General features: G+C 41.5%; 2 protein-coding genes across 2 annotated transcripts in view; both read right to left on the reverse strand.

Moving 5' to 3' along the window:
• Nucleotides 1–7,789, reverse strand: part of LOC115819521 (cation channel sperm-associated protein subunit gamma-like) — an 11,072-nt gene extending 3,283 nt beyond the window's left edge. The window contains exons 1-14 of the mRNA XM_030783030.1: nucleotides 7,544–7,789; nucleotides 6,950–7,097; nucleotides 6,739–6,862; nucleotides 6,532–6,604; nucleotides 6,030–6,140; nucleotides 5,663–5,765; nucleotides 5,217–5,354; nucleotides 4,925–4,990; nucleotides 4,475–4,591; nucleotides 2,097–2,130; nucleotides 1,547–1,661; nucleotides 991–1,089; nucleotides 650–768; nucleotides 265–469 (exon numbers count right to left, since the gene is read on the reverse strand). Of these exons, the coding sequence (XP_030638890.1) occupies nucleotides 265–469; nucleotides 650–768; nucleotides 991–1,089; nucleotides 1,547–1,661; nucleotides 2,097–2,130; nucleotides 4,475–4,591; nucleotides 4,925–4,990; nucleotides 5,217–5,354; nucleotides 5,663–5,765; nucleotides 6,030–6,140; nucleotides 6,532–6,604; nucleotides 6,739–6,862; nucleotides 6,950–7,097; nucleotides 7,544–7,789 (1,698 nt within the window). The remainder of the gene's footprint in view (nucleotides 1–264; nucleotides 470–649; nucleotides 769–990; nucleotides 1,090–1,546; nucleotides 1,662–2,096; nucleotides 2,131–4,474; nucleotides 4,592–4,924; nucleotides 4,991–5,216; nucleotides 5,355–5,662; nucleotides 5,766–6,029; nucleotides 6,141–6,531; nucleotides 6,605–6,738; nucleotides 6,863–6,949; nucleotides 7,098–7,543) is intronic.
• A 287-nt stretch (nucleotides 7,790–8,076) lies between these two features.
• Nucleotides 8,077–12,500, reverse strand: part of kptn (kaptin (actin binding protein)) — a 5,130-nt gene continuing 706 nt past the window's right edge. The window contains exons 3-12 of the mRNA XM_030782441.1: nucleotides 12,184–12,268; nucleotides 11,918–11,972; nucleotides 11,501–11,579; nucleotides 11,322–11,395; nucleotides 10,840–10,946; nucleotides 10,545–10,661; nucleotides 9,923–9,986; nucleotides 9,291–9,426; nucleotides 8,918–9,088; nucleotides 8,077–8,767 (exon numbers count right to left, since the gene is read on the reverse strand). Coding sequence (XP_030638301.1) covers nucleotides 8,615–8,767; nucleotides 8,918–9,088; nucleotides 9,291–9,426; nucleotides 9,923–9,986; nucleotides 10,545–10,661; nucleotides 10,840–10,946; nucleotides 11,322–11,395; nucleotides 11,501–11,579; nucleotides 11,918–11,972; nucleotides 12,184–12,268 — 1,041 coding nt within the window. The 3' untranslated portion in view covers nucleotides 8,077–8,614. The remainder of the gene's footprint in view (nucleotides 8,768–8,917; nucleotides 9,089–9,290; nucleotides 9,427–9,922; nucleotides 9,987–10,544; nucleotides 10,662–10,839; nucleotides 10,947–11,321; nucleotides 11,396–11,500; nucleotides 11,580–11,917; nucleotides 11,973–12,183; nucleotides 12,269–12,500) is intronic.

Genomic DNA, 12,500 nt, shown 5'->3' on the forward strand with positions numbered 1-12,500 from the left:
ACAGATAAAGAGAGAGAGAGTGAGAGAGACAGAGAGAGGTGGACAAAGAGAGAGTGAGAGAGACAGAGAGAGAGAGAAACAGAGAGAGTGAATGAGAGAAACAGAGAGAGAGGGACAGATACGTTCCCAGTATATAGACACAGTGTACAGAGACAGCACAGACAACAGGATGTGCAGTATGATCCTCAGACATAGTCACGGTATAGAGGTGTATTGGGTGGTGCAGTGTTCCTCCTTCACACTACAGAAGATGTAGTGCATTACCTGTAGATAAGCAGAGTGCATGTGTAGTAGGCGGTACATCAGGCCTTGGTAGGTAATGAGTGACTGTGTGGAGTGTAGGCCAGAGGAGGGGTGCATTCGGGGGGGTGTGGCCTGGTACTGTTGTATACGGTTAAATGGTTCTGGGTGGGGAAGATTCTCCAGACGCTCCAGGATAAAGGGACAGGCGGTGGGGAAGGAGACATCACTGAACAATCTGCAATCAGAGTGAGAGAGGGAGAAAGAGATGTGTGGTTGGACTGAGTTAGAGTTCAGGAGGAGGCAGGAGAAGAGAAAAAGAAGAACCAGAAAAAGAGTAACTCAGTAAGAGAACAGAGAACAGCATGAATGGACTCTCTCTCTCTCTCTCTCTCTCCCTCGCTCTTACTCTTGCTGTCGGACTTTGTGTGGGTGTGTTGAGTGATGACTGCGGGACAGAATCTCAGGAACTGGTATTTTTCTCTTTAATACAGAACCCCTCCCTTCTGTGTCCACTGTGTATATGACCTAAACACACACACACACACACACACACAAAACACTCTTCTTATGAGGTCAGAGTTGTGCAGACATTTTACACTTTTCAGTGAAAATGAATGATCTTAATTGTCCTTTAATGAACATTTCAACTTCCATTTTTGTGAATTTAGTGACTAGAATGTGTGTTAAGGTGTATGTATGTGAGTGTGTGCATATGAGTGTGTATGTGTGTGTACTGTATTTGTGTACCTCCTGTAGCTGTTTGTCCCAGTCATAGTAGACAGTGAGGAGACTGTTTGCTGTGGAGTGGGACAGATGACCTCTCAGAGTCTGTAGTGTGGAGAAAACCTGCCAACCAGGGGACGGCCTCAAACGCACCACAGAACCCACACCCTCCTGCCCCCACCACAACTACAACACACACACACACACACACACACACACACACACACACAAACTCCTCAACACAGATTCAACAACTTCGTGCCCCCAACACAACCATAACGCACACTCACACACACACACACACACACACACACACACACAAACAAACTCCTCAGCAAAGTCAACAACCTCCTTCCCTCACCACAACCATAACATACACTAATACACACACACACACACACACACACTTAGCTCAATACAGAGTCAACAACCTCCTGTTCTCACCACAGCTACAACACACATATAGACACACATACACATACACACACACACACACACACACACACACACACACACATACACATACACATACACACACACACACACACATACACATACACACACACACACACAGGCTTACCTCCTCAGTCTCTGTAACAAAGGCAAACTCTCCATGGAAGGACATGGTGAAGTATTTAATCATCTGATCCAGTGGAAAGCCAGCAAAGAACAGAAAAGTCTGCCCTACATCCAGACTACACACACACACACACAGAAGAAACAGAGATAACCCGAGAGCACAGATTTAGTCAGCTTTTTTATGTGCGAGTGTTTTAACGGGAGTCAGACAGGGAAGATGACTTCCTCCGTGAGTGTGTGAGCGTGTGAGCGTGTGTGTGTATGTGCACTCACGAGCAGATAAGAGTGCCTCCCCAGATGTAGAGAGTGCCACTCATGGGGCTGAAAACCATTCCTCGCAGTACCAACTCAACATTAGTGTATTTCTGCATATCTGTCACTGTAATGAATGAGTGCCCATTTCCTAACACACACACACACACACACACACACACACACAAACACATACATCCTGATTAGAGGTAAATGGGTTTGACCTAAGTGGTTTCCTATTCCGTATTTTTAATGCTGCTGTAATCCTGGGTGAATGATTCTCACCTTTGGGAATATACCTGGGAAAGGCATCACCCAAACGGAAATCCTGCTCTGCAAACATGACAAACAATGTGAAAAAACAGGACCTTACACACATACACACCTCCAACGCTTTCAAACAGTATTCTTTCCTTTGGACTTTTATCACATATTGTCATGTCACACACTTAAAACCTTTTCCACGGGTTGTTTTATTACTTGGTGATACAAATGACAATAATATTAAAACAGTGAGTGAGAACTCTTACACAATCATTTTACACACCCTGGGCTTTAAGAGTCTTCACCCTGTTAGCTATGACACTCCTTACTGAATTTGGCTGCCTCGAATTTTCATGTGTTATGAATTAGACTGGATTTGAGTCCATTTGTGACCTTTTGATTGAATGATTAGTTTTCAGTAGAAATACACCTGTCTATGGAAAACCATAGACTAATGCAAAGCTTTCTCTTGTAAAATGGCCAAAGCCCCTGATAACACTGGAGTTGCTTCAGAACAACAGTGAGAATGTGCTCTAACGGCCTAAGCAAACGTCCAGACTTGAATCCCACTGAGAATCTGTGACAAGACTTTGAGATATACTATTCAAATGGTGAAATCCACAGTGCATTCTGTGTCATACCTGAGATCAGCACCATGGACAGCAACTCCTTTCTATTTAAACAAAAGCCAGTTATCGAGACGAGTGTCAAGACAGACCTGCACCCTCTAAAGGACTGTCTGAAAGTATGGTGCGTATGTATATGTGTGTGATTATGTACGTATGTGTAAGTGTGACTATATACATATGTATAGTGTGTAATTATGTACATATGTATATGTCTGTGATTATGTACATGTCTGTGATTATGTATGTATGCATATGTGTGTGATTATGTACTTATGTGTATTTGTGTGATGACGTATGTATATGTGTGTGTGATTAGATATGCATGTGATTTTATATGTATGTATATGTGTGTGATTATGTCTGTATGGACATGTGTGTGATTATGTACTTATGTGTATTTGTGTGATGACGTATGTATATGTGTGTGTGATTAGATATGCATGTGATTTTATATGTATGTATATGTGTGTGATTATGTCTGTATGGACATGTGTGTGATTATGTACTTATGTGTATTTGTGTGATGACGTAAGTATATGTGTGTGTGATTAGATATGCATGTGATTTTATATGTATGTATATGTGTGTGATTTTGTATGTATGCATATGTGTGTGATTATGTACTTATGTGTATTTGTGTGATGACGTATGTATATGTGTGTGTGATTAGATATGCATGTGATTTTATATGTATGTATATGTGGGTGATTATATATGTATGTACATGTGGGTGATTATATATGTATGTATATGTGTGTGATTATGTCTGTATGTACATGTGTGTGATTATGTATGTATGTATATGTGTGTGATTTTGTATGTATGCATATGTGTGTGATTATGTACTTATGTGTATTTGTGTGATGACGTATGTATATGTGTGTGTGATTAGATATGCATGTGATTTTATATGTATGTATATGTGGGTGATTATATATGTATGTACATGTGGGTGATTATATATGTATGTATATGTGTGTGATTATGTCTGTATGTACATGTGTGTGACTATGTATGTATGTATATGTGTGTGATTATGTATGTATGTATATGTGTGTGATTATGTATGTATGTACATGTGGGTGATTATGTCTGTATGTACATGTGGGTGATTATATATGTATGTATATGTGTGTGATTATGTATGTATGTACATGTGGGTGATTATATATGGATTAGGGGTTGCACAGGGTACTTGAGTACTCGAGCAGTTACATCAGTTCTCGCTAATCACGTGAAGCTAGATCTCACACGCACTCAGTTTCCACTTAGAGCCCTTGGTAAACAAGAGGAACGATGGCGAAAGCATAAAAGGGTGAAGCGATTGTTTGTTTGCTTTATTGTTGTATTTCACTGTGCAAATTTTCTTTCACAACTGTTGCTGTGATGAAATAAACGTGCAACATTTGTTGTGGACGGATTTCTCAAGGATGGCTCTAACACTGAATCTGTCATATAGTAGACTGGGCCGGTTAAGGTTTACTAATGATGACCAGGCAAAAAGACAGCTTTTTAAGCCGGTTAAGGTTAAGGTTTACTAATGATGACCAGGCAAAAAGACAGCCTCTATATCTAAACACAATAAGAACATTTAACAGAGAAATAATTATGTGTCTCCCCCCCCACATCAAGTACTTGAGTACCCGAGTTGTAAAATTATGTACTCGCATAACCCCTAATATGTATGCATATGTGTGTGATTATATACGTATGTATTTGTGTGTGATTATGTACATATGTGTGTGTGATTATATGCATATATACATGTATATATACGTGTGTACCAAGTATAAGCAGCTGGTAGGAGGACTCTGGCTCCCTCTGTTCAAGCTCCACTAAGATGATGTCAGTCAAACTGTGAACTGGATTAAAGGCTGCCCACCTCACCTCACAGCCTGTACCTATAGAAATAGAAATTTTTTTTTGAGGTTAATCCCTATTATCTAACCATCTGACTTTCTTGCAGGTTCTTAATAAGAAAGTGTGACTATCTTAACCCTGCTAAAGCTCTGGTAATGGAATGCGATCTCTCCTGGACATGAGTGAACAATGTACCAAAAGACAGCCTGTTAGTAAACTGTCAAATACAAAAAAAAACCCCACTAGATCTTTAAGACAACATTAATGAAGAAAAAGTGGAGAAAGTACATTATGTCATTATGTACAGAAAACAGGTATAAAGGGAGTTATTTCTGTTGGATGTGAGCAAGTCCCAGCAGAGACAAGATGTTTACTGTTCATAAACTGGCAGGCAGTGCGACCCTTAGAGTCCAACAACTCAGTGTAGTTCAGATCACCATCTGAGAGAGAGGGAGAGACACAAAGAGAGAAAGGGAGCAATAGAGAGAGAGAGAGAGAAGGAGGGGGCAGAGAAAAAGAAAGGAAGCAACAGACAGAGAGTTAGAGAGAGAGAGGGATTTTAACACTTTACAGAGTCAAAAAAGTAAAACAAAGATATTAAGCAGGGCTACGGTAAGTCCAGGTGAGTCCGAATCAAAGGTGAGTGCAGGGAGAAGTGGCACTGACCATAGATCTCAAAACGATACAGAGTGTCTTTCTGCCCCCCTCCTCCCAAAGCATACAGGTACTCTGTGCCATGGTGGGGAAGAAACACAGGCACCATCCCAGACACGCAAACTGACTGCAAGACTGGCTGCCATGAGTCTGAGAGACAGAAAAACAGAGTTTCTCCTCTTCTGTCATTACTGTTTCATGGGATTCTGACTTTATTGTGGCTCATTTAACTTTGGCAAAACTCAAATTCATACCAATAACGCAAATTGACAAAACAGAACAAACAGATAGACACAGAAAGAAAACATGTTTAGTTTTAATAGCGAATAAGTAATTTTGTTTATTGTCCCCCTCACTCTAAGCTGAAAAAGAACACTAAAAAGTATAGATGGGATGAAGTACGCACATATACACACACACACACACACACACACACATACATACAGTGTGTCCAGTACCTGACGGAGGGACCCTCAGTGCCAGTAGAGAGTAATTGCCCACGAAACGATAGAGAAGATGGTTGTGTCTGATGAAGAGGGAGCTCTCTGTAGCTATGGCTTCCTGAATCATCAAAGAAGATTTCCCCTGCTGTGGACAACTGAGAGAGCAAGCTGCCCAACTCACTATCCCCACCTACATACACACACACACGCACACACACACACGGACATACAGATATACCACACAGACAGACACACACTCCGTTTCAGAGAGTCATACACTTGTTAACTCAGAATGAGCAGGCTATGGAAAACATTTGCTGTGAGACTGGTATGGGACCTCTATGAGACTGGTATGCTGGAACTCAGTGGCTGTCATCAGTACAGCATTAAACCCAGGGATTCCTGCCAGCAGCAGCACTGGAGCGTGTTCATACACTGCCCACAGAGGACGAGACGCAGTCTCCAGACTCAACATGTCTTCTAATGCTGGTATCTTAACACAAACAAATACACACACACAAAGCAGACGGTGAAAAAAACACAAACAGTACACAACACATGCAAACACAGAGCAAAGTCGCATGGCATGTATTGCATATGCACAGCCAAAAAAAAACACATACACAAGACACAGCATACACAAAAAAACATGATAAAACCAAATTTAGTACACAACACAAACACAAAGAGAAAAAAGATATTGGTCAGAACACAAACTCAGCAAAAATTCATAGATCACTGCACACAATACAATACCCCCTTTCACTCCCTCTCTTTAGCTTCACATTAAAATATTTCTCTACATCAGTTTTAAGCTAACCAATCTGTTTCTTCTCTCTCTCTCTCTCTCTCTCTCTCTCTCTCTCTCTCTCTCACACACTTACCTCAACACCGACAGACATTTCAGCTTTTTGTGTCTTGTTGCTTTGCACAAATCCATTCACATTTATGGAAAAGCTGCTTACGCACACATGAACACAGAAACAGAGTTACTCATTATAAACAGTGTAATTCTTAAAAAAGCTCAAACCACTAATACATACACACACACACATACACGCACACACAAAGAAAATATAATTTTCTCTGACCTTTTCTCAGGCACCTCCTGACCTACTCCATTGGAGTTAACTTTCACTCTGTAGACCACAGAGCCATTGAGCATAGGCATTGGAGCATACCAGCCAAACTGACAAAAGTTACTGTCACAGGACACTGCAACACACACACACACTTCAGCATGGGCAATCATAAGATCCAAATGACGTCTTGCGTTGACGTCACACTAATACAGATACACACCGTTGTCCTGAGAGGGAGCAGTGGTCAACACTAAGTGCAGTCTCTGTGGTTTCAGATGGACGGGGTGTGTGGGTTCCTGAATGATCAGGGTGACCTCAGGGGTCAAACCAGTCATCAGAGCCATTTGAGTGTCTTTGTTATAGATCTTCTGTAAGAGTACATCAAACGCATGCTTAAGGGTAAACGGATTCGTATCTTACTGGGAATACTTTAAAAATATCAATGGAAACTGAAACATAAAGTAGCATAAATTAGTGTCTCGTAATTTTACCGTAAACCTATTACCTCTGAGCCACATAACAAGTCTATCCGCAGGTAATAAGGAAAGTTCAGGTAACTCTGCAGCACAAAGCAAGTGTTTAGTTTTCAACAAAATGCTGGTGTCACAGTATCGAACATCAGTCAAACGTCATATAAACTAGCTAACGTTAGCTAACACGTTGCACACAACTGGAGAAAAATGCGCTCTTAAACACCTCAATTTCTCAATAAACTTGTGTAGCTAGTGCCTTCAGTTTGTCCTATTTCCGTTCTTAGTAGGATATGCTCAGTAATGCTTCGTTTGTTTTTCGAGGAGATCTTGTCTGCACTTACATTGCTGCTCTGTTGAGTATCAACTGGCTGATAGTCCAGGGTCGACATAACGGCTTGAACACTGTGACTTAGCTCTTGGATCTCCATTCCACCCGTAGGTGACGTGAGGGGATCCCCAAAATTGCAGACCCACGTTGAATTCAAAGGGTTCCCCGTTTCACAAAGGCGTGCTCCCCACTCGCATCTCCTCTCTAGCGTCTCCACGCTGAGAAATAAAAGGACCAGAAGGATCTCAACTGACCACATGTTTTCCTGGCTTACCTCGCGTGACAGGCAGGACATCCACTCACCGCAAAACTTGTGGGATGAGACGATAATATGCCGTTAGATCGACCGCGAGCTCATCGGTCTGGGCACTGTAAATTGGCCCACCTTTCATAGACCTGTACCTGCACTCTGTTCTTTACCCATCCCAACATCCACCCCAGCCACAGGAAAAAAACTTTCATAAACATTGAAGATCACGTCATTTCTAAAAGATAGTCTTTCACAACTGCTCTTTATTTTACTTCATTTTCTGTGTAGTTTTAAGATTTCTATCGGCACCAAATGCAAGCTGATTTTCAGGCAGACAGCTAAGCACTTGGGCTATGAAATGGCACTTGTTGAACAGAATATTTTGCATCAAACGTTATGACATTTCAAATAAGTAAAGTCATGTTCTAACAGAAGGCATAGTCAAAGCTTTTCCACAGTGCAGCACTAGTGTCTGTCTGAGATGGGTGAAAGTTCATTTGGGGAACGTATTCTTTTAGAAACCAAGTGCAACGTTAGGAGTTCCAAGGCAATTTTCAGAATGCATCCCTTTACTGTGTCTGTTTTCTCTGGTTAACATCTGTGTGGAAAGCCAGTTACCCATCTATGGATGATCACTTTTCAATGTCTTATGCTAAAAGCAGGCACTGTCAGTGAATCTACCCCTTCTCAGGTAGACATAACTCAGTCCATTAACAAGGATTACAGAGTCCACACCTGCATCTAAAACAGAACAAGATTAGTTGATATCAGTCCTAAGGTGAAATGACAGCTGAATGCTGGGATCAGTCTTCCATTGCTTGGTGGTCCCATTTTCTATGTTCCTAGGGAAGTCTTCTCCTTGGCAGAGGCTGGATTCTCTTCAGAATCCTGTTCTGTGATTGGCTGAACCTGGGAAACGGCAGGCAGTGCAGCAACCCTACTGGCCAGGCGCTTAATAACAAGGTTAGCAGTGCTGGTGAGGCTGTGCTAGAGTTAGGAAAAGAGAGATGGGAGAAGAGAAAGAGATCAGAGATGAGGGCCTGTTATTTCTTACTTTTAAAATGAATTTGGAGAGTTGACAATATCTGTGGCATTGATAATAAATATGCTATTGCTGTCTGTAAAGGCAGTAGTTACCTGTAATATGTGTAGTCCTTTCAAGGTGAGAATGGCCAACTCTCTGAGTCCATCCCCTGTCAGGTCCAGGTAAATGATTGACAGCAATGGGCTTTTGAAGCTCCGCCTCCATAACAACTGAAACTCGCCCTCTGTCCCTCTGATTGGCTGAAACTTGTAGCATAGTAGGTCCTGGCACAAAGCAAATCCACAGGTCAACAACAAAAGCTTAGACAGAAAAGAAAAAGGACAACAACAACAAAAAAGTCATGACAGACGTTGCTACGTCATGGAAGAGATTCGAAGTCTGCAAACTAATCAAGACCATTTCTTTACAATTTAATAATGTTTGTAGAGGTGAACTAAATGAGGTATTTGGTAAACACATCCTTACCTGTCCATAAGTGCCTAGAAGTACTTCCTTCTGTCCATCAAAGTCAATGTCTACAGCCAGCGCACAGAGCACAGCGTCACACTGGTCACTCTCCGACAAGCACAACACACGACTCAGCCCACACTGCTCCACATCGCTGACAACACACACACACACACACACACATCCAGCAGCCCGTGAATAAAGGTACATAGACTACTTAGTCAGTACTCAACAGTACTAACTAATTAGACTCCAACATACTGTTGTCTTATGACACTGACAAGGTGTGGTAAGGTGGACAGTCTAGTGAATGGAAACTGAATGTTTCATGTTGGGGTGTTTGTGTCTTCATTGCTTCATACAGGCCTTGTTTGTCTTTTGAATGAATGTTGCATGTTAGTGGTGTAGGGTGTGTGTTGTATTGGAATGGGGGAGGTTGCAGAGAGGGAGTGGGAAAGGAACATGGAAAACATTGACGTTTCATTTGTACATCTTTAAGTCTTCAGTCTTTAAGGAATTCTCTAATTAACAGAGACGCGTTCCTAAAATGTAAATTTATGCATGTAAACACACAGAGACACACAGACAGCATGTTTACTAAAGTTCTTCATTAGAGAGAAGATATGAACCCGACAGGAGAGAACACTAACCTGTATACCACAGCTATTTCAATAGTGCTGGTCACCAAGAGGTTATACCCCTTTATCTGCTGACCTAAGAGCAAGAGAGAGAAAGAAAGATAGAGGTTGTCATTCCAGCAAAACAAGGGCAGGTGCCTACACAATCCTCAGAGAATGTTATGTAATTAACGAATCAAATCTTCTACACGAATCAAATCTTCTACAGCACAGGTGTCAAAATCCAGTCCTGGAGGGCCATGGTCCTGCTGTTTTTCTTGTAGACCAACTAAATAGAATCTCTGATTGGCTGCAGAGTGTCCACACCTGTTTTCAAGATGAAAATCAACAGGTAACTAAGAGGTAAAAACAAAAATCAGCAGGACCCCGGCCCTCCAGGACTGGATTTTGACACCTCTGTTCTACAGTAAATGAGAGGGTGTCTGGCATCCTGTAAAGCTGCTCTGTGACATTGCAAATGCGCTATGCAAAAAATTTGAACTGAACTGAATTGAATTGAATTGTCTGAGCTATTTATGTGGATGTTCGGTTAGACCAAAGGTAACATAGTTCACTATAAAGACAATAATGTGCGTGCATGCGCATGCACACACACACACACACACACAAAGAGCAAACACAACACAAGCACAACTCTTACTGTCATTGGTCATTTCTTGGTCAGCCCTCTGCTCTGGTTGGTGGAAGAGAGGAAACAGGAGTACAGTGGAGACAGGGCTGTCATGCTGAATTCGCCAGCTCTGCAGAATCTCTGACACACACACAAACACACACACACACACACACACACAAAACATATATATACAATTATTTAGTTCTTTGAGATTAGGTAAGGAGGAAAGAATAAGTAATGTGTATTTTTACTCAGCCATGAGAAAGACAGAAAAGGAGAGGTACAAGAGAGTGTGAACGTGTGTGTTGGTTCTCACCAGGTCCTCTCTGGTCGACCTGGGCCAGTCCCACGCAACCATTCTGACAGCCAAACGCAGAGAGACGTCGACTACCAGGAATACTCAACACATCCAGCCACAGCACACTGAGGAAAGAAACATGTTATACTCATACACACACAAACACATGCGTGCGCACACACACACACAGAGGAGTGCTCAATACATCCAGCTACAGCACACTGACTGAAAAAACACACGTAACACTCATACACATGCAAACACACACACATACACACACACAGAAATACTCAATACATCCAGCCACAATACAACGGGGTTAGAAACACATGTAACACTCATTGACACTCACACAAACGTGTACACACACATGCACACACACAGAAAAATTCAATAAATCAGTTGCATCAAATCATAGGACAGAAACACATATCACACATACAAGGAATTTAACAATTATTAACACACTATAAATTACACAATTATTCTCCCTGTCTTACTTGCTAGGCAATGTGTGAAGTTCGGGAAAGAGTCTCTCCACTGGCTGCTCTTCAAACTGGTGCAGAGAGGCATTCTGCCAATAAGGGAGAGAGGTGGATGATAACCAGCCAATCACATTTCAGTTAAACATTCAGACTTTTTTCACCAACCAACCACTCAGTTAATACATGGACACAACCTCTTTGTAAAGGTGAATACGCTGGTCATGTCCACTGAGTAGAAACACGGTCTCACTGCAGTCATCTCCACACTGTGCTCTGAAACAACACAGTAGTGATTATAACTTAACGTCACACTCGCTCTAGATCACAGAAGTGAGGTGCCACTCTGGAAAACCTATGTTCACATTTGTTCTAAATCAATGGTTTTCACTTTTTGATACCCCTTGGAATACACAGGACTGCACAATTTTAGTTTAAGCCCCATGATAACATGCCTATATGGATTCAGAAATGAATAGTCTCCCTTCATTAGCTGAATTAGCAGTTTGCCCAAAACAGAATGAAAACACTGGAGGAGAGCAAGAGAGTATGTGATTACTGCTCTGATGAGCTGGTTTGCATAGTGATTCTGGATTTCTGGACTGTACACTCACTCTGTGTGATAAAGCTGAAAGGGAGTAAACTGCAGCTCCAGGTTCAGACAACTTTCTAAGAAAAGAAAGAGACAAAATAACAAAAAAAGAGTTATCAAATGTCTTCATCTACATTAGAGCAGTGTAATAAAATATTACAACAACCTACAGGAATAACAGCATTTTAGTTACACTGTCACTATTGAGTCAGAGGCGCTTGAACATGAATAAAGCCAATAATAATAATAATAATAATAATAATTAGGGACGTCTGAAAGATCACTCACGAGCGATGGATTCCAGGTTAAACTCCGACCCTGGTTCGTAGTCACAATAAATGTTGAGGAATGGCGTGGCTTTATCACCGGAATCCTGAAGATCCGAAGATTTAAAGAAAAAAAAAGGTGGACAGAGAGAGAAAGAGAGTGAAAAACAGATTAAGGGAGAGTTTAAGCGAATGAGGAAGGTCTGTGACTGTTTGTGCACTAGTTGAGTTAGGACAACTAGGTCTGTATCAGCTGAGCTAGACAGCATCGGTCTTTCAGTTATTCCATGGGATAACTGCTCTCATTCTTACCAAAGCCGCAGGTTCTATATATTAACA

This window comes from Chanos chanos, chromosome 8, assembly GCF_902362185.1.
Source record: "Chanos chanos chromosome 8, fChaCha1.1, whole genome shotgun sequence".
Taxonomy (NCBI): domain Eukaryota; kingdom Metazoa; phylum Chordata; class Actinopteri; order Gonorynchiformes; family Chanidae; genus Chanos; species Chanos chanos.